The sequence below is a fragment of the Amblyraja radiata genome, chromosome 17 (assembly GCF_010909765.2).
Source record: "Amblyraja radiata isolate CabotCenter1 chromosome 17, sAmbRad1.1.pri, whole genome shotgun sequence".
Classification (NCBI taxonomy): Eukaryota; Metazoa; Chordata; class Chondrichthyes; order Rajiformes; family Rajidae; genus Amblyraja; species Amblyraja radiata.
Window position 1 is genome coordinate 9,939,831 of NC_045972.1, and position 26,009 is coordinate 9,965,839.

At 45.2% G+C, this 26,009-nt stretch overlaps 1 protein-coding gene across 1 annotated transcript in view; it reads left to right on the forward strand.

Moving 5' to 3' along the window:
• Positions 1-18,215, forward strand: part of terf2 (telomeric repeat binding factor 2) — a 31,677-nt gene extending 13,462 nt beyond the window's left edge. Inside the window, exons 5-10 of the mRNA XM_033035732.1 lie at positions 3,631-3,768; positions 6,820-6,968; positions 9,053-9,460; positions 12,745-12,839; positions 16,897-16,952; positions 17,709-18,215. Of these exons, the coding sequence (XP_032891623.1) occupies positions 3,631-3,768; positions 6,820-6,968; positions 9,053-9,460; positions 12,745-12,839; positions 16,897-16,952; positions 17,709-17,867 (1,005 nt within the window). The 3' untranslated portion in view covers positions 17,868-18,215. The remainder of the gene's footprint in view (positions 1-3,630; positions 3,769-6,819; positions 6,969-9,052; positions 9,461-12,744; positions 12,840-16,896; positions 16,953-17,708) is intronic.
• The last annotated feature ends 7,794 nt before the right edge of the window (positions 18,216-26,009 follow it).

Consider the following 26,009-nt stretch of genomic DNA (forward strand, 5'->3'; position numbering starts at 1 on the left):
AGATTAACCTGCCCATTTGATTGATAAATCACAACCACACTATAAACATAAATTCCATCCACTACTGTAGAGCTGAGGAATTTAAGAGTACAAGTACATCGTTTCCTGATGTCACGTGTATACAGGGTAGTGAAGAAAGCTTTTGGCACATAGGCCAAACTGTTTACGAGGATATTATCAGGACTTGATGGACTGAGGTTGGACCAGGCAAGGTCAATTTTTTGGTGTGGAATGTAGGAAACTGTGGGGTAATCTTGTTTAGGTGGATAAAATCATGAGGGGAATATGGTTTTATGAGGGTGAAATCCCCATGTGGGGAATATGGGCGGCACGGTGGCGTAGCAGTAGCGTTGATGCCTTGCAAGCGCGTTCAGCGCCAGAGACCCGGGTTCGATCCCGACTACGGGTGCTGTATGTCCGGAGTTTGTACATTCACTAAACTAAACTAAAAATCGCAGGGTCTTTTCTCAGGCTTCCGCAATAGAGAAATAGGGAGCAAAAGTTTTAGGTGAGAGGCCAAACATTAATTAGGAACCAGAGGGGCAATTTTTTCCACAGCGAGGGTGGTGGGTATATGAAATAAGCTGCCAGAGGACGTAGTTGAGGCAGGTACAATAACAATGTTTAAAATACATTTGGATAGGTACATGGATAGGAAAGATTTAGAGAAACATAGGCAAATGGGGCTAGATTTGATGGACATCTTAGAAAGCATGGGTGACTTGAGTTGAAGGGCCTTTCTCCGTGCTGACTTAGTGACTCAAAACTGATCATGAAAGAAAGATTTCCTGATCAACAGAATAACTATTGAAATTTAACAAGTTAAGATTTTATTTTCCAAGGTAAAAGGAGACCAGACAGGGTGTTCTTGCTCGCTGCTTGTCTGTAAATCTGCGGCTATGTTCCTAGGATTTCACCAAGTAAAGCTGTTCCATTGCTTTCCCTCCACCAAATCTTAGTCTGTTCAATGCTTGTTTTAAGGTCTCTGCTTCATATAAGCATCTCACCAGCCTTTGGAAAACGAATAAGCCTGGAAGTACAGATATCATAAAATTTTACGGAGCATAATAACTGAGATAAAGCTAGTCATCGTTGAAGTGATAGTCAGTGCATTGTGTTGATATAGGGAACAATTGTGACTTATATATACACTGTGTATTGTATTGAATTGAAAGGTATGTGGAAACAGGCCCTTCAGCCCACTGAATCCATGCCAACCCATTGATCAACCATTCCCACTGAATTAGAGATACAGCATGGAAACAGGCTCTTCGGCCCACCGAGTCTGCTCCGACTAGCGATCCCTGTACGCTAGTACTATCCTACACATTAGGGATAATTTTACATTTTTTACCGAAGCCAATTAACCAACAAACTTGTACGCCTTTGGAGTGTCGGAGGAAACCAGAGCACTTGGGGAAAAAATCCACATGGTGAAGGAGAGCCTGTACAAACTCCATACAGACAGCACCCGTAGTCAGGATCAGACCCGGTCTCTGGCATTATAAAGCAACATCTCTGCCACTGCCACCGTGCTGACAGGTGTAGTTCTGTAATGCAGTTCTACATTACTCCACTTTCACATACTTTCCTTGCACAGTTGGGGCAATTTACAAAGGTCAATTAACCTACAAACCTGCACATCTTTGGGTTGTGGGAGGAATCTGGAGCACCATGCGGTCACAAGGAGAATGTGTGCATTCCACACTGACATCACCTGAGGTCAGTACCTAACCCGGGTCACTGGGGCTGTGAGCCAGCTGTTCTACCAATTCCGCCACAAATGACTTTCTAATTAAATTAGAAACTGCCACATTGATGCAGTTTTAAAAGAGACCTCCCTATTTATAGATATTTGATTTGAAAACTTGCAACAAACACAAGATGCATCCCAGTAATGCGGCTTTTACACGGGGCGACTTGACGCAAGAGTTAACCAGAGTTCAACATCGTGGGAACCTCGTGCGATAACAGTGCGGCATTCGTGGACCACCGTGGACCACCGTAGCGCTAACGGCAGGTCATCGTGTAACTTGGTCACTCGGGAGAAAATTCAAGAAAATTGGAATTTCTCCAAGAGTGACTTGTACACTTGTGGTTGAGTATTGCAACATTATATGAACGTAGTGGCCAGTGCGATATCCGTAATAACTCTTGCGGGTACCGTGGGAACTCCTGCGAACGGTGAACCCGGAAGCTGGACAGAGGGGACAGAAGGTGATTAAAAAAGGTGGTCTCAAAAGGACACATGGGAACATGTGTCCTTCGAGGACGTCCCACCTAATTGTCATTGTTGGATAATCTTTTTAACAGGAACACTTGCAGAGATGGCTCCCAGAAAATCTCAAAGGAAGGGGGAAAAGCGGGTCAGAGATGTTTTTGCCATGCAGGAGAATGAGGAGGAGACGCAGCAAGAGAGACAGGTGGAGAGGCAACAGGAGATGCCACAGATAACACTGCCTGTGGGCTCCTTGGAGCAGGGAGAGGGTGAGCAAGGTGCAATTCAGATTGCCTCCCCAGTAGCCATTGTAGGAATAGCCTCTACAGACGCTTATGTAAAGGGAAGATGGCAGAAGGTAAAGCCATATAACTTCACCAGGGAACAAGAGGGGGAACTTGTAGAATGGTTCCAATTTAACGAGATTCTGTACGATAAATCCAGAGAGGATTATAGAAACAGGGAGAGGAAAAGGAACCTGCTGGAGACGAAGGCTGCCGAGTTTCCCGAGTGCTCATGTGAGTTTATATAACGATATATAAGTTCATCAAGAGGAGAACCATTTAATGTTATCCAAGATTTTAAAACATACATTGCTATTGATGTAAAAGTTCTGTGTTTGCAGTAAACTTAAACTTCTCTTATAAGTCTGTCTGTCTGCCCTGCAGCTGCAAAGTAAAAAAGTCGCAGACAGCTTTTACACCCTCTGTGTTTGAAGTTTAAAGAGCCATAAAAAGAATTATGCATGAGGGCAGGCAATTCTCACTTGTAATGCTTGCCTTTAAAAAGGCCATCTGTATTTACCAACTTGTGCTCAGGTATCCAAGAAGCACAAGAAATAGCACATTAAATGCGGAGGGCAGGCTCTATTTACTGTTCAGAACTTTTAATATAACGGAATACATCCAATGCTTGAAGTTCTATTTAATTCCACCACTCTACGTCTCCAAATGAGCCGATTCAACCAAGGGAGGATATATATAGTGTGTGAAAAAAAAAGTTACATCATTTGTGTCACGTGTAGTTCACGATGTTCATTCAAGATTTAACGCGACTGCTCGGGAAACGGCCAAGTAACTCGCACGAATAACATAAATGCCGAGTACCGTGGGAACTCTTTATCTACTGCCGTTATATCGTGCGAGACTCGTGCTGGACCACGACCTCTTCACTCTGGTGACATCTTGCGTCAACTCGCCCCGTGAAAAGGGGGTTTAAACAAGAGGGACTGAAATAGAAACCATGTGAAACACCCTGATCGATCATGTAATTGCAGGGTTTAAGTACATGATAAACTAGTAGGAAAGTACTAGCTGTGATTGAGTTCATTATGATTGGGACAAAGTCTAAACTGTAGATTGGACGTTTGCTGTTATTTGATTTCAGATTTGTTTTGTATTTGGTTGTTTCAGAAATTGCTTTCAGCAATTATTAAGGAGAAGAATTCATCTCATCCAGATCTGGACCTCTTTCCATACAGCAACTTGAAAAAGAGGATGTTGTGTTTTGCAGAAAGCCTAATAGGCAATGCCGTGCCATTTCTTCTTCGCGTACGTGTTGTGATTTATCTCTTTATTTATGTGGTGTAATATACTTTAGAAATTGGCAAAGTCAATCAAGTCTACATGTTCTAGAAATGTATCTGTTCAATCTTATAGTTTGTTTCAGTTAAACATCTTACCTTCACATCTAGTTTGATGTCTCTGTGCCATTCATCTTTTAATTGAAGAGGTTTCTCATTGGTTTTTTTAAGGTTTTAAATTAACAAACAAAATAATAGTGGAAATCACCTCTCTATTGGGTTGGCTTTCAAATTGCATTTAAATTTATAACATTTCAAAAAACATTAAACTAAGTATAATCCAGTAAAACCGGTGTGAAATATAAAATATATTTACAAAAGAACATTTCAGATCAAAGATTAAATTTATTTCTCTTGGGTGCTGAGTGTTTCTAGCATTTTATAATTTTATATACTTTTTTGCTGAAATGCTTTCTCAGTATTACTGAGTAAGGAAGGGGGGTGGAGTACGACTTTACAAAATAAGTGAGTTTCCATTGCTGATGCAGGCTTAAGCTGAGGGCAGCATATTTTGCCCTGCTTCTGACGCTGATTGTGGCTGCCCCTGCTGCTACAGTAGACTTCTCATCAAATCTAACAGGGTGCTAATTTTGCCAGGTCTCCATTTAGGAAGCCTGCTCATTGAGCCTGCACAGGGATAAACTTTGCACAAGCACCATAATCCTTTCCCAGGTGAATGGGCCAAGTTGCTAATGAACAATTAAAAAGAGACAATGAGTTATAATGTATTTTATCAATGTTTAATGTATTTCTCTAAATGATCAAGTGTTTTAAAAATACTTTAAATATTTTTTAATGTATTTGTATATTTATTCCAACTGTTATTAAATGTTTGTGTATGCCAGAATGGTCATTGAGTATGGAGTAGAATTAGGCCATCCGGATCATCAAGTCTACTCCATCTTTCAATCATGGCTGATCTATTTTTCCATCTCAAACCCATTCTCCTGCCTTCTCGCCATAACCCCCAACACCGTTACTAATAAGAATCTGTCAATCTCCACCGTAAAAATATCTTGATAGTCCAGCAAACACTCAGCACTGTGACAACCCATCTACACCACTGGGCATTGCTGAAGTGGTAGAAACCAGGCTCAGCTAAGGATCAGGCTGGATTAGTATTTAAAGATCAAAGCTATACATCTCAATGCTATACATATTAAAGATCAATATGCTCCAAGTTCTCAGAATTTGCAATGCAAATCAATTTTCATTTTGCATGGAATACAGTGAAAATATTTGTTGTGGCGAATGGTATTGTAGTAAAATGCAAAAAAATAATCTTAGTCCTGTCATCAGCTTTTTTTTGATGGAGAAAAACATGGCATTTTAACAAGGCAGTAAAAGCAATTATTGTAGAACAGAATTTGTCCCTCTCATGGTTTTATACATCTCCATACATTACTTTTCAGCCTCCTGTGCTACAAGGAATATAGTTCTTGCTGGCCCAACATCTTCAGATAGCACAGATCCTTGAGTCCTGGAAACATCCTCGTAAATGTTTAATGGCATCTTTTCTAAAGCAGGGTGACCATAAGTGAACACAACAGTCCAAATGTGGTCTGACCAATGTCTTCTATATCTGTAATATAATCTCCCAATTTCTGACTGGTGAAGGCCAATGTGCCAAAAGTTGCCTTCACCACCCTAGTTACCTTGAATGTCACTTTCAGGGGCCTATGTATTTGTACTCCTGGATCCCTCTGTTCTACAACACTCAATAGACAGGTGCAGGAGTAGGCCATTCGGCCCTTCGAGCCAGCGCCGCCATTCAATGTGATCATGGCTGATTAAACCCCAATCAGTACCCCGTTCCTGCCTTCTCCCCATATCCCCTGACTCCACTATCTTTAAGAGCCCTATCTAGCTCTCTCTTGAAAGTATCCAGAGAACCGGCCTCCATCGCCCTCTGAGGCATAGGATTCCACAGACTCACAACTCTCTGTGTGAAAAAATGTTTTCTCATTTCTGTTCTAAATGGCTTACCCCTTATTCTTGAACAGTGGCCCCTGGTTTAGGACTACCCCAACATCAGGAACATGTTTCCTGCCTCTAGCGTGTCCAAACCCTTAATAATCTCATATGTTTCAATAAGATCCCTCTCATCCTTCTAAACTCCAGAGTATACAAGCTCAGCCGCTCCATTCTCTCAGCATATGACAGTCCCGCCATCCCGGGAATTAACCTTGTAAACCTACGCTGTACTCCCTCAATAGCAAGAATGCCCTTCCTCAAATGAGGGGACCAAAACTGCACACAATACTTCAGTTGTGGTCTCACTAGAGCCCTATACAATTGCAGAAGGACCTCTTTGTTCCTATACTCAACTCCTCTTGTTATGAAGGCCAACATGCCATTCGCTTTCTTCACTGCCTGCTGTACCTACATGCTTACTTTCATTCTGATGACCAAAACCCCCCAAATCCTGTTGTACTTCCTCTTTTCCCAACTTGACACAATTTAGATAATAATCTGCCTTCCTATTTTTGCTACCAAAGTGGATAACCTCACATTTATCCACATTAAGCTGCATCTGCCATGCATCTGCCCACTCACCCAAACTGTCCAAGTCACCCTGCATTCTCATAGCATCCTCCTCACAGTTCACACTGCCACCCAGCTTTGTGTCATCTGCAAATTTGCTAATGTTAATTTGAATCCCTTTATCTAAATTATTGATTTATATTGTCCCAGGCACATTGATGTATACTCCCCCAGGCACTAACTCCTCATTGTGAAGCCCTTCTTGGTTTGACTTCTAAAAATGCAACACCTCTCACTAATCTGAGTTAAACTCAATTTGCCATTCCTCACCCCACTGTTCAGCTGATCAAGACCTTACCATAATTTTTGATAACCATTTTCATTGTCTACTATATCTAGTTTTGTGACATCTACATAGTTATTAATCATGTCTTGTGCATTTCTACTCATAAGTTGAGTAAATTCCATAACTGGTTTCACAAAAAAAGCTAAGGAATAATCATTGTGTTTATACGTTTTTGTGTTTTATTTTCAGAGAGCAGAGAAATCCACTTCAACCATTCCAGAGATACAAAAAGATGTAATATTGACCCGTGTTCAAGTAGAGAATCAGAACATGCTGACTTCCGATGGAAATAAATGCCTATCAAGGACAGGGGATGAATGTTGCGTCTGTTCAAGCAGGTCATTTTTATCTTTTTACCACTTTGACTATCGCACTGCACCTTAACGTAATTAAGCTGAGGTAAGGGTGACCATCCTATAGACTGGGAGTAATGAACAGATAGTGCAGGAGTCTTGAGTCAATCTCATTCTCCTTTCTTGACACTTGGAGGCAATGAATAGTTCCTTGGAGGAAATATGGCTTCCAGGTTTGGCTGTATTCCAAGAAGTATTGGAAGGCATTGCAGAATAGGGTCACAATGTGAATTCCTCAGATGAAAAGATTGATGTTAGAATAAAGGTTCGACCAATAGAAGAAAGTGTGTAGAAGAAAGTGAGGTTGACTTCTTAAAAGGCATAACATTCTGAGGGTGGATGTTGTGTTGATTCCCTAAGTCAGAATTCTTGAAACTCGTGAACTTAGTTAACTAGTTAGTGAACTAATGAATAGCTGACTTTTTCAGATGGGGATGAGGGGACATTTCTTAAGAGTTGGGAATCTTCAACATTCTTCAGAGAGTCCTGAAGGCTGGGGTTTGGTGGGGGGAGGATGGGGTGGGGGGGGGGGGGGAATCATTGAGTAGATCCAAGGCAGGGCTGCTCTTGAGTACATCCGAGATAAAGTGACAGACATTTAAATCAAAATGAAGTTGATGGTTATGTGGAGAGAGCTTGAGGCTAGGATTGGATGAACAGATGGTTCAATCCTGTAAGCTGCATTCGGCAAGATCACAGCTGCTTCCCTGCCTCTGTCATTTTCCTTTTCGATCGCTCCATCCCTTGATCTCCCTAATATTCATAAATATATCAATTTCAGTTTTAAATCACTACAGTCCCCTGAGCTACAAAATTGCACAAATTTGAAGAAATCTCTTCTCAAGTAACCCCTCAATAACCTACAACTTATTTTGAGACTGACTCCTAGTTCTGGATGCCTCGGCCCAGGGAAATATCCTGCATCCATTGTGATGAGCATTGTACAAATTTTACAAGTTTCAATGAGGATACCATCCATTCTCCTCAACTAAAGAAGAGACCTTGCCGATGCAATTTCTCTACGTCTCAGACTTGCCATTCTAACAATCAGTGTGATAATGGGCATTGCACTGCCTCAAGCAGATACATGTTTTAAAGTAATGAAATTAAAATTGTAAGCAATGTTCCAGCCGTGACACCAATAAAGTCTTCTGCATTTGTGATGAGACATCTGAGGTTACCATTTGCTATCATCATTACAGGTGTTCTTGCATCATAGCACCAGATGACTTGCTCACAGTCACCCAAATCCCTTTGAACGTCAACATGTCTTCTCCCACATTTAAAAATCAGTTTTTTTTAAATCCACTGTGGCTAATCTCACATTTTTTACCATAGTAGCCGTTGTGCACATTAACTCCAATTTTCTTAATCATTTTGAGGCCTCTTTGCATTCTGATCTCAACTCTTATTCCTACTTTTGTCTTGGCAGCAAATTAGCAGGTGTTTCATTTTGCCCCTCAACCAAATTATTAACCTAGATTGTGAATTGTTGGAGCCCAAATGTTGATTCCTGTGGGTACAAAGTAACGGCCTGTCAACCTGAGAAGGTCCCATTTATCCCTATTCTTTGTTTTCTGTCAGCTAATTGTCTCTCAATTTGCACTTGGAATGCATCCTGGAGTTCCCATATGGAATTCAATACATCTGAAGTTTCCATTTGTGCCTCTGCCTAGTAAATTACCTGGACTAATAGAATATTCTGAAAATGTCATTACTATTAAACTACTTGGCCTGATGGATTTCTTCTTTGCATTCTTTGACAATTTAAACCAAAGGCTTGTTTGAATTTATCAGGTGAGCCACGTTCCTTTTAAACATACTAATACCTTTTTTTCTGTTCTGGTAGTTGGTTTGTCAAATATTTGATATTTTCATGTAATTTAATAGTCGGCATTGGTTCAGTTTAAAAAATATATATAACTTTTTTGTTAACCACTTGTTATTTGTTGTATTTGCATGGTAACGGTAAACATGGGCAACATATTTTGGTGTCTTGAAGTGCATGTTAAAATATCAAGATCCAGAGAAACATTTATGCTATAATGTCAAATTTACTTTATTTCTAGGGTGGAGGAAGCACAGCCTGGCTTCCCTTGCAGTTTCACAGCCCTGCAAACTGCATTCTGTGCCCTGCATAAATCAACACTGGATCCATTGGCATTGTTTGAAAAGATGGACATGTCCGATTTTAACGTGTGTGAAAGCAGAGAAATGCAATGTAGGACACGAAGTAAGAAGCAGAAAACCAAGGCAAAGGAGATTCAACGATTCAAAAAACCTAGTGCAAATTGCATACAGGCTGTGTCTCGGTTTGTTATAGATCCAGACAGTCAGGATGAGGTAGAATGTCCTGATACCGTATCTGATGGCAGAAAAACGATTCACAATGATAGAGAGAGTCCCACTAAGTCGCACAATGGAAATGGTGCTTTTAAAGAAATTATGAATCAAGAAACCAGCCTGAATGTCAAGAGGTAAGAATCGTTAAAAAAAAACAGCCTACTGCCATTATTACAGACCTCTTTACAATAGATTTCAGTTAGAAACCATACCGGACGGAGACCATACATTAATCAGACACCACTGTCTCTTTAAGAACACGGGCTGCTAGTGAGAGGTTATTGAACACAGTGAGAGGTTATTGAAATTGACAAGCAATTGCTTTGATCAATAGTTGTGCAATGATATTCTATTAAACAATGTAACAAACCTCCTTTAGTATTATGTAGGAGGAACTGTAGATGCTGGTTTTACTGTGGATAGCAGACAGCAGGCAGTGATAAAATAGTCTGTGAGATTATGGCCTGGTGCTCATCTGTGGGATCATGGTCCAAGGATAAGTAGAAAAAGGGTCTCAACCCGAAACGTCACCCATTCATTCTCCAGAGATGCTGCCTGTCCCGCTGAGCTACTCTAGCATTTTGTGTCCATCTTCAGCCTTAGTATTGTTAGCTGGCAGTAACAAAAATACATTTTTAGCTGTTAAAAACTTTATACATTCAGCAGGTTAGGCAGCGTCTTTGGAAACAAAAACTGTGTTACGTATAAGATTGATGTCCTTCCTTTCACCCTGAACTCCGTACAGGCAGCTAGTCGTGGGGATGTTACTTACAGGGGGACAGGGATTCCTCACACCAGCACCTCAGTGTCCCCGGATCTCCCATTTTGCTCTCAACCTCTGAATGCGGGAATGGGATGCAAGGGCAGCTGTTCTTGCCGTTCCCTGGCTGCGCTGGATAAGGTGGAGCCTTCTCGAGCTGCTGTGCTCCACACGGTGAGGGAGATCCGACTGGGCTCTCAGTGATAGGGTTCCAGGAATCCGACCCAGTGCCGAGTGGGCAGTGATGTCAATAGGGAAAGTTATAGCGGACAATCGGCAATAATGGAAACTATTTCTCATTCTCCCTCCCCATCATGCTCCATTATAATGAGGTTTATCTATATGCCTGTATGTAATGTCTACAAGAGATCTCGACAAATTGAATTCTGAATTATATATTATCTATTTTCTGTTGCTTTTCCTGTCAATGACTTCCACTGCAATATCACATGTATAATATCCTCTCATACCTTGGATCAAATTTACAACTCAAACTAAATTACTTTTAAGGTTATTTGACATGGGGAATACCAGAGATTTTTTTCTCTTCTTTTCTGGCCTCCCTCTTAGTATCGACATGTGGAGTTTATAATTTGAGATCACAAGCTAACATCAAGAAAAAGGAACCACAGACACTTAAAGGCCAGTTTGTCACCTCTTCTCAGTTCTTCTATTTTTCCTGAGAATGTGAAAATGTCCTGTTGAGTGTTATAACTTGGAACAGTAGATTTAGGTGGTCACTTGTTTTTTATGAGAATTTGTTTAATAGTCTTAGCTCACCTACTGTCAGGGATATCAGATTTGTATTCTAAGTATTGGTCAAAAGACTATAGCCTATAGTCATCTTATTGTCGAGCCACAGAAGATTGGTGAGGTGTTAAATGAATATTTCTGGTTAGCATTTACCATGTGGAAAGAATATGGCTGCTAGATAATGTAGGGGAGGTAACATGATGTCTTGAAGAGAGTTCCCATTTCAGAAGAGGAGGTGCTGGTGATCTTAACATGCGTCAGGTAAATACCCCGGACTCGATCAAGTGTATCCTAGGATATTATGGAAACAAATTGTGGGCCCCTGACAAAGATATTTGATAGACATGAATGAGGTGCCTGAAGACTGTAGGGTGGCTAATTTAGTGCCTTTATTTAAGAGAATCTGTAAGTAAAAGCCTGGGAACGATAGCTTAACATCAGTGGTGGGTAAGTGATTGGAGGAGATTCTGAGAGTAGATGTACATGCATTTGGAAAGGCAAGGACTGATTAGGGATAGGCTGCATGGCTTTGTGCTTGGGAAATTGTGTCACAAATTCGATTTGAGTTTTGTTTTGAAGGGGTGCCCAAGACGATTTATGGGGGGGGGGGGGGCATTAGGTTTTGAGAAAAGCAGGGTCTTTGTTGAGATATGGTTTGTTGGCTGATCTGGAAGATTAGATCACATGGATTCTAGGGCAATCTAGCGAATTGGATACAAAATTGGTATAAGCCTGAGGATGGTGGTAAACAGTTGTTTTTCAGACTAGAGCCCTGTAACGATGGTGTTCCACAGGGATCGGTGCCAGGCCCACTGTTGCTTGTTATTCATATTAACGATTTGGAAGAAAATGGAGATGGCAAGGTAAGCTAGCTTGCAGGTGACACCAAAATTGATGATATGGTATAGATGATATATAGAAGGTCATCTAAGATTACAACAGGATCTTGATCAACTGGGCCAATGGGCCAAGGAAATGGCAGATAGAGTTTAATTCCGATAAATGCAAAGTGTTGCATTTTATTAAGACAATCTAGGGCAAGCGTTGCATGGTAAAGGTAGGGCGCTGGAGAGTATTGTAGAACAGAGACACATAGAGTTGCAATTACATAGTTTCATGGAAGGGGTGATACAGGTAGACAGGGTGGTGAAGAAGGCATTTAGCACGTTTGCCTTCATTAGTCAGTGCATTGAGTACAAAAATTGGGGTGTCATGTTAGGAGTTGAACAAGACATTGGTAAGGCCACATTTGGAGTACTGTGCAAAGTTCTGTTCACCCTGCTACAAGAAGGATGTTATTAAAGGTGGAAAAAGTTCAGAAAAAGATTTATGAGGATGTTACTGGGTCTGGCGTGTTTCATTTCTAAGAAGAGGATGGATAGGCTAGGTTTTCCCTGGAGCATAGGGTGACCTTATAGAGGTGTGTAACATCGAGAAGGGCATAGATAAGGTAAATGGTCAGTATTTTCCTCGGGGTAGAGGAATCTACAAATAGTGCTAGAGGAAGTGGTTGAAGCAGGTACAATAACAGCATTTAATAGTCACTTGGTCAAGTATATGGATAGGAAAGGTCTTGAGGAATATAGTCCAGGCACAGGCAAGTGGGCCTCACTCATTTAGGCAACTTGGTTGACATGGATGAATTGGGCTGAAGGGCTGTACAACTCTGTCTATGGTGGTATTTCACTTGTCACTAAGCCCAACCATTGGGTAGTGTTTCTGTCTGCTTTATCCACACACTAAGATGTTTGTAACATTTTCCTTTGGGCATTTGACATAACATATCTCAGGTTAAGTGAGAAATGTGGTAACAATATTTACTACAAAGGGAGTTGATTTTAGTTTAGGCAGCAATGCCATTGGTAACAGTTAGTGTACTTTCTTTTCTCTCAAACTGCCAATTAGGCAAAAGCTCTTCAATCATCCAGGTATAGTTGAGAAGAAGGAAGACTGGAGTGATGAAGAATTACTTTTTGGCGTACCTCGAAATAATTCAATCCGTGAGTAAAATAGTAATTTGTTAATTTTGATGCCTCATTATGAACAGTGAGTTTCAATGCAGAACCTGACGTGTCTCGTAAGAATAGTTGGTCTTTGAACCAAAGATCTTATAGCGGAGCAAGATAGGCTACTCCTGCGAAATGCAATGGACTGACGTGTAGTACGCTATGGAGGGGATCATGGGCATTTTTCCACGCCCATTTTAGTAACCTGAGCCTACCTGACCCGACCCAACTCGCACTGTAATCAATGTTGTGGGGCAACAGTTTGTGTGGGTTAGATTCATAAATCTGTCAGTTCATACTTCTTGTCAACAATAACATTTGATTCTGGTAATTGTCTTTTTTAATGTTTTTTAAATCATTTCTTTTTAAATGGTTCACAAGCGGTGTTTGAGTTGATTTTGTAGTAACCGGAACCGACCCGACTCGCAGGGTGATTGACATTGCGGAACTTTTTGTGCGTGATATAGGGTTAGATTCATAATTCTGTTAATTCTTGTTAAAGAATAAAATGTTTATAAACACACATACATGAAAATTATATAAATGTATATAATCATAAAACACACACAATTATATTTCTTCTGATCCAATAATGAACTTTATTTCAGACTAGACAAGGGACATTAAATAAGAAACATTGTAAACCTCCCCGCAACTTCACACACACTAGGCCTTATCCCCCCCCGGCACTCCCTCGCTGCCCCCTCACTACGATGCCTCCCCCCCTCCTATGCCCCTCTCCCTCTCCCGCTGCCCCGGGCCCCGCACTCTCTCTCCTCGCTGCCCCGGGCCGCGCACTCCCTCTCCCCGCTGCCCCGGGCCCCGCACTCCCTCTCCCCGCTGCCCCGGGCCCCGCACTCTCTCTCCTCGCTGCCCCGGGCCGCGCACTCCCTCTCCCCGCTGCCCCGGGCCCCGCACTCCCTCTCCCCGCTGCCCCGCACTCTCTCTCCTCGCTGCCCCGGGCCCCGCACTCCCTCTCCCCGCTGCCCCGGGCCCCGCACTCCTTCTCCCCGCTGCCCCGCACTCCTTCTCCCTGCTACCCCGGGCCCCGCACTCTCTCTCCTCGCTGCCCCGGGCCGCGCACTCCCTCTCCCCGCTGCCCCGCACTCCTTCTCCCCGCTGCCCCGCACTCCTTCTCCCCGCTGCCCCGCACTCTCTCTCCTCGCTGCCCCGCACTCTCTCTCCCCGCTGCCCCGGGCCCCGCACTCCTTCTCCCTGCTGCGGATCCAATCTTTGGCCGGAAGCAAGAGGGCGGAGCAAAATGGCGAAACAAGATGGCGGGGGCAGGTTGCTAAAATGAGTCATAAAATCGCCCATGAGCGTACTACACGTTTGCGTGAGAGTAATCCATCTTGCTCCGCTATAGGAGCTTTGCTTTGAACTGTTAAAAACCTTGTGGGAATACAGGGAAATTCAACCATGTGATGGTAAGGGAACTTAAATTATACCTCCAAGTCAAAGAGGTCTGATTAGTAGAGCCTTTCTTGAGGTATGTTATCTGTGGCTGGTTGTTAGGGCTGGAAATATATTTGTGTTTCTGGAGCACATTTTATAGGTAACCTGAGATAGAAGGAATGTTTTGTCATATTAGGTGCAGATCTATTCAAGCAAATCAGTTTTGTTTTCAATAATGGCAAGTTTCTTGGAATTAAAATCAGTTACTCAATTGTTGAGTATTTCTATTGGAATCCAGAGTAAAAATTTAACGGGGTAATGGGATTGGAAGAGGGATTTTCAATGTTTACTAGAACAATAATTATTGAAATGCAAAAATTTTTTTAAATGGGAATTTGGAGGAAGATGATGACTTGGCCGAACGTCATAAGTGATAGGAGCAGAATTAGGCCATTCGGCCCATCAAGTCTACTCCGCCATTCAATCATGGTTGATCTATATCTAACCTAATTCTCCTGCCTTCTCCCCATAACCTCCGACACCTGTACTAATCAAGAATCTATCTATCTCTGCCGTACAAATATCCACAAAGCTGTGGACTCGCTCTAGAGACAGTCAGGCGGGGAGTATGTGGCGATACACTTGTCACACTGTCCTAAGGTGAGCTCAGGGAGAACATAAGCCTCTCATGGAGCAGAAGGGCAAAAAAATGCTTGATCGTGATTTTCAAAATTGTTTTTATGACCGGAGAATGGCAGAGAGAAAATTGTCCAGTTCAATTGAATAGAGACAGCATGGATTCCAGAAAGGAAGGTCATAGATGTAACAATATCTATCATGATATGTATAGTGGTATTTAACTTGTGTCACCAAGCCCGACCTTTCTGCACAGGGTTTTCTCCAGGATATATATAGCATTACAGTACATTGGGATCAGAGGACTGTCAAATGTCAACCTGCCCCCGCCCTCTTGCATTAGAAGGACTGTCAAAAAAAAAATAAATTGGCAGATGGTTATTAACATTTTAAAGAGAAAATTAATCTGCTTGTCACAGAAGAAGGGTCTTGACACGAAATGTCACCCATTCCTTCTCTCCAGAGATGCTGCCTGACCTGCTGAGTTACTCCAGCATTTTGTGTCCACCTTTGATTTAAACCAGCATCTGCAGTTCTTTCCGACACAACCATATCTCTGTTCCTTGCATATCCATACGCCTATGCAAAAGTCTTGAAATTGCCACTTTCGTATTTACCTTCCCCACCATGCCCGGCAGTGCATTCCATCACCTCCTCTGTCTAAAAAGACCTTGCCCTTCACATATCATTTAAATTTTGCCCCTCTTATCTGTAAGCTATGCCATCTAGTATTTGATATTTTCCATCCTGAGGAAATGTGTTCTGACTGTCTACCCTGCTCATGCCTCTCATAATGTTAGATGCTTTTATAAGGTCTCCCCACAACCTCGGGTGTTCCCGAGAAAACAATCCAAGTCTGTCCAACCTCTGCCTGTAGCTAATAACCTCTAATCCAGGCATAATTCTGGTAAGGCTCCCTTTAACCTTTTACAAAGCCTGCAGTAGGAACCCATGTATCCAGTAGGTAGCTATCACAGTAAGTATAAAAATCTTTGGGGTTTTCTTTGATCAGTCATGCCAAAACAATTTGTGGCTCCTTTGGGCCCTTCTAATTGTCCGCTTGAGTTATTTTCTCCTTTTTATTCTCGAAGGCCCATTCTGATTCCATCCACTTAAACATTGCATGCACTTCCTTTTTCTTTTTGACCAAATTGACAACATTTTTGGTCATCCAAGGTTCCCTTACTTTGCTGTCCTTATCCCTCCTCCTTACTGGAACATGCTGGTTCTGAATTTTGATCAGTTAGACCTTAAATGCCTCCCACGTGTCAGATGTAGACGCCCTATAACAATTGCTCTCATTGTTCCCAACCAAGCTCCTACCTAATAAAGTAATTTGCCATCACTCCAATTTAATATCTTCCGGCAAAGTCTAGCCGTCTCCCTATTTAAAACAATCTTGTCTACGATTGTCTAAGCATTGCAATTTCCTTGTAGGATGGGCTGAAAAATCTTGGCCTTTTGTCTGTTAGCTTCCGGTTAAAAAATCTTGAACAGCATGTTTCTGATTTGTGTGGAAGATACAAACCAATTTTTTACTAAAATTTGAGCCTTGACCATGTCGGGTCCAAATTAGCCCTGCCATTGCCAAAAAGGACTGGAACACTGAAAGTTTACTATCTGTACAGTCTCAATCCTTCAGGTTTTAACCTGGTAAAGATTTTGAAGATACATTAAATTATTTGCTTTTCCTTCCTCTTCACTCATTGAGCAGATTTTCTGTATCTGTAAATTAATTTACTTTTTATCTCCTCCTTGGTACCAGCAATGTTCATTGTACTTCAATCTGATTAGTTCCGGAGGAACACAGCTACTTGTCTTATTTACTCTGGTCTCTGACCCATACTCCTTATTCTGGGCGATTATTGGCTTGCATTTTGTCTGTCAGACACAAAGAAATGTAACCTAAATATGCAACGTTATGTCTAACAGAAAATTCTTGTTGATATATTCCCGCAGCAAAATGTGTGAATTCCTGCACTGGCTATGGTGATTGATTTACTCCTTTGATTGCTTACAGAGAATGGAAGAACTTCACCAACAGAGAGTACTTTTTCATGCTCAAGCAAACGTCAGGTAAATTGCATGCCTTGAAACATTAATAATTTACAATAACATCCAAAAAATGAAGATAGTATTGTGTGCAGTTTACCCACAAAACTGAAAGTTGTAAGTGTTAATTAATTTCCTTTTTTTTAAAGATTCTTTGGGAAATGACAAGAAATAAACAACATTACATTCATTAATGTGATTTAATATTTGCATGGTATGTCGCTGCCTCACAGCATCAGAGACCCAGGTTCAATCCTGACCACTGGTGCTGTCTGTGGGGAGTTTGTATGTTCTCCCTGTGACCGCGTGGATTTTCTCTGGGTGCTGCGTGTTTCTCCCACATTCCAAAGACGTGCAGGTTTGTAGATTAATTTGGCTGCTGTAAATTGCCCCTAATGTGTAGGATGTGAAAGTGGGATAACATGGAAATAGTCAGTGTGTGATCAATGGTCGGCATGGTCCGAAAAACCTGTTTCTATTACGACCCCAAGGAGGAGTAAATCATCTGGTGTTATCTCGAGATTATCATATAACCCAAAACTTGTAAAACTGCCGATTCCTTCTGAAGACAGCATGAAGCTTGCATACACCTGTTTATCATATTACATCAGCAAGAGTGTTGAAAAAATGATAATTTGAGCAGGATTTAAATTAATTGAATTATAAATAATAGATGCGGTTAACTATCAGATGTTTACAAAAGTCACTGACAATCTTGGCCTTGTATTTTGTTCAGACATCTGAATGTTTCTAATTTATATTATAAAAATTACTTTCCAGAAATGGACAATTGAAGAAAGTGAATGGATTAAACAGGGTGTACAAAAATTTGGAGTGGGAAATTGGCTGAAGATCCTGAAGCATTACCCATTTTGTGATCGTACTAGTGTCACGATTAAAGATCGATGGAGGACAATGCAAAAGCTAAGCGCGACTTAAAGAATTTGCTCTTTATAGAATTTTAACTATTTTCCAGATATAAAAAGTAAAACATGTTAATTTTGTATTATAGAAGACTATTCTTTTGTATCTACTGTTGCAATGTTTCATGTGAGAATAATTTGTTGACGCTATTTTGTGTGCTTAATATGTGTACTGATACAAATATTTTAATCTAGAAAACCTCTGCAAAACCTCTGAAGAAATAAAAGAATTTAGGCTTTTTTTCCTGCATAAGATTTTTAATTTTGTGAACTATATCCATTTTGACTTGTAATACTTAATGTAAATGTGCAGTGCATACAGACATTTGAAGCTTAATCATCAGATAATAAAAATGTGAAACCACCCAACGACTCCATGGCAATCTTTGGATGGTAGTAATATTGAAGTTCTTCGAGAGACTGGTGATGGTGCCAAATTACTCCCTCCTCCCAGCCAGCCTTGATCCACTGCAGATTTTTTACTGTCGTAACAGGTCCACAGCACGTGCTATCTCCCTGGCCCTTAACTCATCTCTGGAACACCTGCACAACGAGGACTCAGATGTTGCACTTGTGGCGGCTCCCAAGGATCGTGCCATCATACTGTCGAACCCCTCGGCACGGGAGTGGTTCAGTCCGGAGGCGGCCCTCAGCCAGAGGGTTTAAAGGCAGGGGTTTGGGTGCCATCTTTCTCTAGTTTGGTCTTCCCTACATAGAAACATAGAAAATAGGTGCAGGAGTAGGCCATTCGGCCCTTCGAGCCTGCACCGCCATTCAATATGATCATGGCTGATCATCCAACTCAGTATCCTGTACCTGCCTTCTCTCCATACCCCCTGATCCCTTTAGCCACAAGGGCCACATCTAACTCCCTCTTAAATATAGCCAATGAACTGGCCTCAACTACCTTCTGCGGGAGAGAATTCCACAGATTCACCACTCTCTGTGTGAAAAAAGTTTTCCTCATCTCGGTCCTAAAAGATTTCCCCTTTATCCTTAAACTGTGACCCCTTGTTCTGGACTTCCCCAACATCGGGAACAATCTTCCTGCATCTAGCCTGTCCAACCCCTTAAGAATTTTGTACGTTTCTATAAGATCCCCCCTCAATCTTCTAAATTCTAGCGAGTACAAACCGAGTCTATACAGTCTTTCTTCATATGAAAGTCCTGACATCCCAGGAATCAGTCTGGTGAACCTTCTCTGTACTCCCTCTATGGCAAGAATGTCTTTCCTCAGATTAGGAGACCAAAACTGTACGCAATACTCCAGGTGTGATCTCACCAAGACCCTGTACAACTGCAGTAGAACCTCCCTGCTCCTATACTCAAATCCTTTTGCTATGAATGCTAACATACCATTCGCCTTCTTCACTGCCTGCTGCACCTGCATGCCTACTTTTAATGACTGGTGTACCATGACACCCAGGTCTCGTTGCATCTCCCCCTTTCCTAATCGGCCACCATTCAGATAATAATCTACTTTCCTGTTTTTGCCACCAAAGTGGATAACCTCACATTTATCCACATTATACTGCATCTGCCATGCATTTGCCCACTCACCCAGCCTATCCAAGTCACCTTGCAGCCTCCTAGCATCCTCCTCACAGCTAACACTGCCCCCCAGCTTCGTGTCATCCGCAAACTTGGAGATGTTGCATTCAATTCCCTCGTCCATTGAATGCAACATCTCCAAGTTTGCGGATGACACGAAGCTGGGGGGCAGTGTTAGCTGCAACCGGGAGGAACATAATTAAAGGTGCCTCTCAAAACACTGGACTTCATGCTTCCTTTTGAGACTCACGCACTACATTGGTGACCCCCGACGCTCCATTGGCGTCATGATGGAGAGAAGAGAAAGCCCTACCTCCTCACAGGCTGGCCCGGTCCTGTCTCTGGACGCGGTCTCGGTGAAACTGCCCAACTTCTGGACCACCCGGCCGCTCATCTGGTTCCAGCAGGCGGAGGCCCAGTTCAACCTGCGGGGCATCACGGTCGATGCCACCCGCTTCTATTACCTGGTGGGGGCCCTCGACCAGGACACGGTTGAAGAGGTCACGGACTTCCTCGCAGCCCCCCCGGACACTGATAAGTATCTCGGCCTTAAGGAGCTCCTGCTCCAGATTTATGGCCAAAGCAGGATGGAGCGTGCTGGTAGGATCCTGCATATGGGGGGGCCTAGGCGACCGACGGCCATCTAGCCTCCTAAAGGAGATGGTGGCTCTACTGGACGGGCACACGCCATGCCTGTTGTTCGATTATACATACCTGCATCTGCCGCCGGCCTACATCCGTCTGCAGCTCACAGACGCCTCGTTTGCCGACCTCAGGGCCCTCGGGAGGCGCGCCGACGCGCTGTGGATGGCGCGCCCTGATGACGTCAGCGCGCTGGCCGTCAGCAGAGACGGGGTCGCGCTAAGGCTGACGCGCCCTGTTGACGTCAACGCGCTTGCCGTCGGCAGGCGCGCCGATGACGTCTCCCAGGCAGCTCCCGATTTCCTCCGGTGGGGCGGGGGAGCTGTGGAAGGAGTGACAGCTCCAGCCCGACGGCCCATACGATCGCCCCCAGCGGCAGTGAGGGGTACTGCACCTGCAGTCCAGCACCAGCAAGCTGCAGGCACCACCAGCGGGAGCAGGCAAGCTCCAAGTAACACCAACATGAGGCGCTGGTGCTATTTCCATCAGCGCTGGGGTGCTGCAGCACGACAATGCCGCCAGCCGTGCACGTTCCCGGGAAACGCCTGGGCCGGCTGCCAATAGTCCCCGCGGCGGCCGGCCAAATTCACCGCCTCTTCGCCTGGGATCGGCGCTCCGGAACCCTCTTCCTCGTGGATACTGGAGCGGAGCTCAGCGTCCTGCCCCCTTCGCTGGCCGACATTCGTTCCGGTAAGCGGGGGCCCGTCCTCACCGCGGCGAATGGCAGCCCCATCCGCACATATGGAGTGCGCATGGTTCCGATCGTGTTCGGCTCCTGCCATTTCTCGTGGCGGTTCACCATTGCCGACGTCTCCCAGTCATTGCTCGGGGCCAATTTCCTCCGGGCGCATTCCCTCATGGTGGACGTCAGGCGTCAGCGTTTGGTCAACGCCGCTACGATGGAGCCGATCACTTTGCGTTTGTATCAACCGGTGGGAGGGCTCCTGGCGTCCGTGGACTCCCGCTTCGCATGGATCTTGGCCGCGTTCCCAGACATTCTGACCCCACAGTTTCGATCATCGACCCCCAGCCACGGAGTGGTACATTTTATTCAGACTACCGGCCCACCCCTCCATGCACGAGCACGCCGACTGCCGCCGGATAAACTGCGTCTGGAACGGTGGGAATTCCGCACAATGGAGACCTTGGGGATCGTCCGCCCTTCGAGCAGCCCTTGGGCGTCCCCACTCCACATGGTCCCTAAATCGAGCGGGGCTGGCGACCTTGCGGGGATTACCGACGGCTGAACGCCGCAACAACAGCGGATCGATACCCCGTACCCCACATCCAGGACTTCACCGCCCATTTGGCAGGGGCCATAATATTTTCCAAAGTGGATCTGGTACGGGGTTATAACCAGATCCCGGTTCATCCGGATGACATACCCAAGACGGCGATCATCAAGCCATTCGGACTTTACGAGTTCACGCGGATGCCGTTCGGCCTCAAGAACGCGGCGCAGGCCTTTCAACGCCTAATGGACGGGGTTTGTCGCGACCTCGATTTCGTGTTTGTGTACCTGGACGACATCCTGGTGGCCAGCCGCTCGCAGCAGGAGCACTGCGCCCACCTTCGGCAGCTCTGTCAGCGGCTCAGCGAGCATGGTTTGGCCATCAACATCGACAAGTGCCGTTTTGGTGTAACCGAGATTGACTTCCTCGGCCACCGCGTGGCTGCGCAAGGCGCGGTTCCCCTGCCTGACATGGTCGACGCCATCCGCCGGTTTCCCTGCCCACGCACGGTGCGTGGCCTGCAGGAGTTTGTCGGCATGGTGGCGTTTTACCATCGTTTCGTGCCGTCCGCGGCCCACATCATGCGGCCTCTGTATCAACTTCTGGCGGGTGGGCAGAACAAGAACGTTGAATGGACCCACGAGGCAAGGGCAGCGTTTGACGGCGCGAAGGAGGCCCTTGCTCGGGCCGTACTGCTGGTGCACCCGCGGGAAGATGCCCCGACTGCTCTCACGGTGGACGCCTCAGAGTCGGCGGTTGGTGCTGTGCTGGAGCAACTGACGGGCGGAGGTTGGCGGCCCCTGGCCTTCTTCAGCCGGCACCTCAACCGTGCGCAGACAAAATACAGCGCATTCGATCGCGAGCTCCTGGCTCTGTACCTGGCAGTGCGCCATTTTCGCTACTTCCTGGATGGCCACCCGTTCACCGCCTACACGGACCACAAGCCGCTCACTTTCGCCCTGGCGAAAGTTTCTGACCCCAGGGCCGCACGACAGCAGCGGCAATTGGCCTACATTTCTGAGTATACAACATCTATCCGCTACATCGAGGGGAAAGAGAACCGGGTGGCCGACGCATTGTCCCGCCCCGCTATCAACGCCGTGTTCGAGGTGGCGCCCGGAATTGACTATTCTGCTCTGGCAGAGGCACAGCTCACGGACGATGAGGTGCCCGCCTACTGGACTGCCATCTCGGGCCTCCGCCTTGAGGATGTCCCTCTCGGTCCTGGAGGAGTGACAATCCTGTGCGATGTGTCGTCCGGTCAGCCGCGCCCCATCGTCTCTGCCACCTGGCATCGGAGGGTGTTCGAGGTGATCCACGGACTGGCTCACCCATCAATCCGGGCGACAACGGCACTAGTGGCCGCTCGTTTCATGTGGCACGGTCTGCGCAAGCAGGTTGGCCATTGGGCTCGCACCTGCATTCCGTACCAGACGGCAAAATTCCAGCGCCATGTCCGTGCGCCTCTCCAGGAGTTTGGTCTACCTCACCGGCGATTCGACCATCTCCACGTAGACATTGTAGGGCCTCTCCCGCCGTCCCGGGGCATCACTCACCTTCTTACAATGGTGGACCGCTTCACGCGGTGGCCGGAGGCCATTCCGCTGGCCGATACTTCAACGGCTACGTGTGCTCGTGCGTTGTCCGCGCACTGGATTGCTCGCTTCGGGGTGCCGGCGCACATCTCCTCAGACCGGGGGCCACAGTTCACCTCCGAGCTGTGGTCAGCCATGGCTCGCTTGCTGGGGGTGCGGCTACACCACACCACGGCTTACCACCCGCAAGCTAACGGTCTGGTGGAGAGGTTCCACCGGCAGCTAAAGGCAGCACTGAAGGCACGACTCTCCGGCCCGGACTGGATGGACGAGTTGCCGTGGGTCATGCTGGGCATCCGGACTGCTCCCAAAGAGGACTTGGCCTCATCATCGGCGGAGCTCGTGTACGGGTCGCCACTCACGGTGCCCGGGGAGTTCGTGTCGTCGGCACCGGGGCAGCAGGGAATGCCCTCATCCACCTTAAAGCGCCTTCGCGAGCGAGTTGGCAGGCTCGCACCCGTCCCGACGTCCCACCATGGGACATTTCGCCAACACGTGCCATCAGCCCTCAGGGACTGCCCATACGTCTTCCTACGCCGTGATGCCCACCGGACGCCACTCCAGAGGCCGTACGAGGGCCCGTTCCGGGTGCTGGAACACGGGCAGTCGACTTTTGTCCTGGACATGGGGGCCCGGCACACCTGGACATTGACCAGCCGGTGCTGGTTGCCCAACCTCGGCCTCGAGGGCGCCCCCCTTCACGGCTCCCTCCGCCTGTCACTCCACCTGTCCTCCCGCCGGTCCCTCGACCTGTCCCTCCACCTATGCCTCCGCCAGCCCCACGATCGGCTGACTTCCGCACGCGGGCCGGCCGGGTCGTGCGCCCGCCGGTGCATTTCGTGCCTCTGGTTCTGGGCGGGGTCCTGTGGCGGCTCCCAAGGGTCGTGCCATCATACTGTCGAACCCCTCGGCACGGGAGTGGTTCAGTCCGGAGGCGGCCCTTAGCCAGAGGGTTTAAAGGCAGGGGTTTGGGTGCCATCTTTCTCTAGTTTGGTCTTCCCTACAACCGGGAGGAACATAATTAAAGGTGCCTCTCAAAACACTGGACTTCGTGCTTCCTTTTGAGACCCACGCACTACACACTCATCTTTATTGACTATACCTCAATCTCATCCAAACTCATCACCAAACTCCTGAACCAAGGAATCCCCCCCCCCCCCCCACTTGGCTTTCTGACACAAAGACCACAATCAGTGAGGATAGGTGACCCCGCCTCCTCCACAATAATTCTCAATACTGTTGCCCTGCAATTATGCGTTTTCAGTCCACTACCGTACTCCCTGTAATCTCACAATTGTAGCTTAAATTCACCTCTAATTCTATTTCTAAACTAAACTAAACTGAAACTAAAAATTTGGGATGACACCACTGGTAGGCCGAATCACAAACATGACGGGTTTGAGTACAGGAAGGAGATAGAGAACCTAGTGACATGATGTCAGGACAATCACCTCTCCATCAATGTCAGCAAGATAAATAAGCTAGTTATTGATTTCAGGAAGCACAGTGGTGTACATGATCCAATCGGTATCAATGATGTGAAATTAGAAATACTTGAGAGCTTCAGGTTCCTTGGTGTTAATATTATAAGTGTCATGGGCCAACCACATTGATGTGACAGCCAAGAAGGCACACCAACGCTTCTACTTCCTAAGGAGACTGAGGAAATTCAACATGTCTCTGGTGACTCATTAACTCTACAGGTGCACCACAGAAAGCATTCTGTGTAGGAAAGAATTGCAGGTGCTGGTTTAAATCAAAGGTACAGTACCCTCCATAATGTTAGGGACAAAGACCCATCATTTATTTATTTGCCTCTGTACTCCACAATTTGAGATTTGTAATATAAAAAATCATGTGTGGTTAAAGTGCACATTGTCAGATTTTAATAAAGGTCATTTTTATACATTTTGGTTTCACCATGTAGAAATTACAGCAGTGATTATACATAGTCCTGCCATTTCAGGGCACCATAATGTTTGGGACACAGCAATGTCATATAAATGAAAGTAGTCATTGTAGTGGCCATTTGGCTTGTTTTGTGTGTCATTAATTATGGCATTTGCCTTTAACTGTTAGACTACCCCTAATTATGTGGGTGGAATTTATTACGTATTCAAGGGCGTGTTTGGTGCTAGGTTTCTTGCGCAGAAGCTTAGTGTTGAGTTTAGTTTTGCACTCACATGGGGAAGGTTAACTCTTCGATCATGTGAAGTGTAACCGAGACACAAGGAGTTTTCTAACGTTTTAAGCGATATGCTGGAGTTTGACGAAGGTTAAAGTGTACGAGTCGGAGAAGAAGGTCGGATATATCTTATTGTTTTTCTTCAACAAAATTAAAGCAACTGGAAGAAGAATTTGTTCGTTCAATTTAAATCTGCCAAGACCTGTTTAAAATCATGGAGCAAGAAGATGAAGAAGAAGCCACGCCAGAGGAACCACAAGGTGGCGAAGTCAAGACAAGCTGCCTACCTGAAAGAAACTAAGAAGGAGCAAAACTCGATATGGGAACAAGATAACGAGTCAATTAAAAGCTATTATATTGAGAAGAAACAGATAATACTCAAGTTGCCTACCTGAAAGAAGCCGAGAAGGAGAGAAACAAGTTAGGCAACAGGTTATCAAATCAATTGTAAAAACAGAAGAAACGAATGGAATCAGTGCAGAATGCGATCAAAGTAGAATCTAATCTAGGCCAACTATGGAATCTCTGCCAAGAGGTAGGAAAGAAACAAAATGTGCTGCTGTGTTCACAGCCGCCTCGGGAAGAACGCAAAAGACACATCCAGTGGTGGGAAGACAGGGTGAAGATATTCAATGATTTCATGGATAAGGCAGAGGAGTGGTTATCTTAAATTATACCACAACTTACGCGCTTAACAGCTGAAGGTTCGATGCAACAAGGTGCTGGAATGGAAGATGAGATACACCATGAGATAATATTTCGAATATATCTACACGAAGATCAGGACATAAATCTGGTTCTATAGCCAGTTCGGTATCAAGGGTTTCTGTTCGATTGGGAGTTGAAGCTGATCTAGCCGCTCTCTCTCAATAGAAGCGGATGCCTTGAAGAAGAAACATGAGATTGAGCGACAAGAAGAACAGATTAAAGAATGAGTGGAACTAGACACAAAG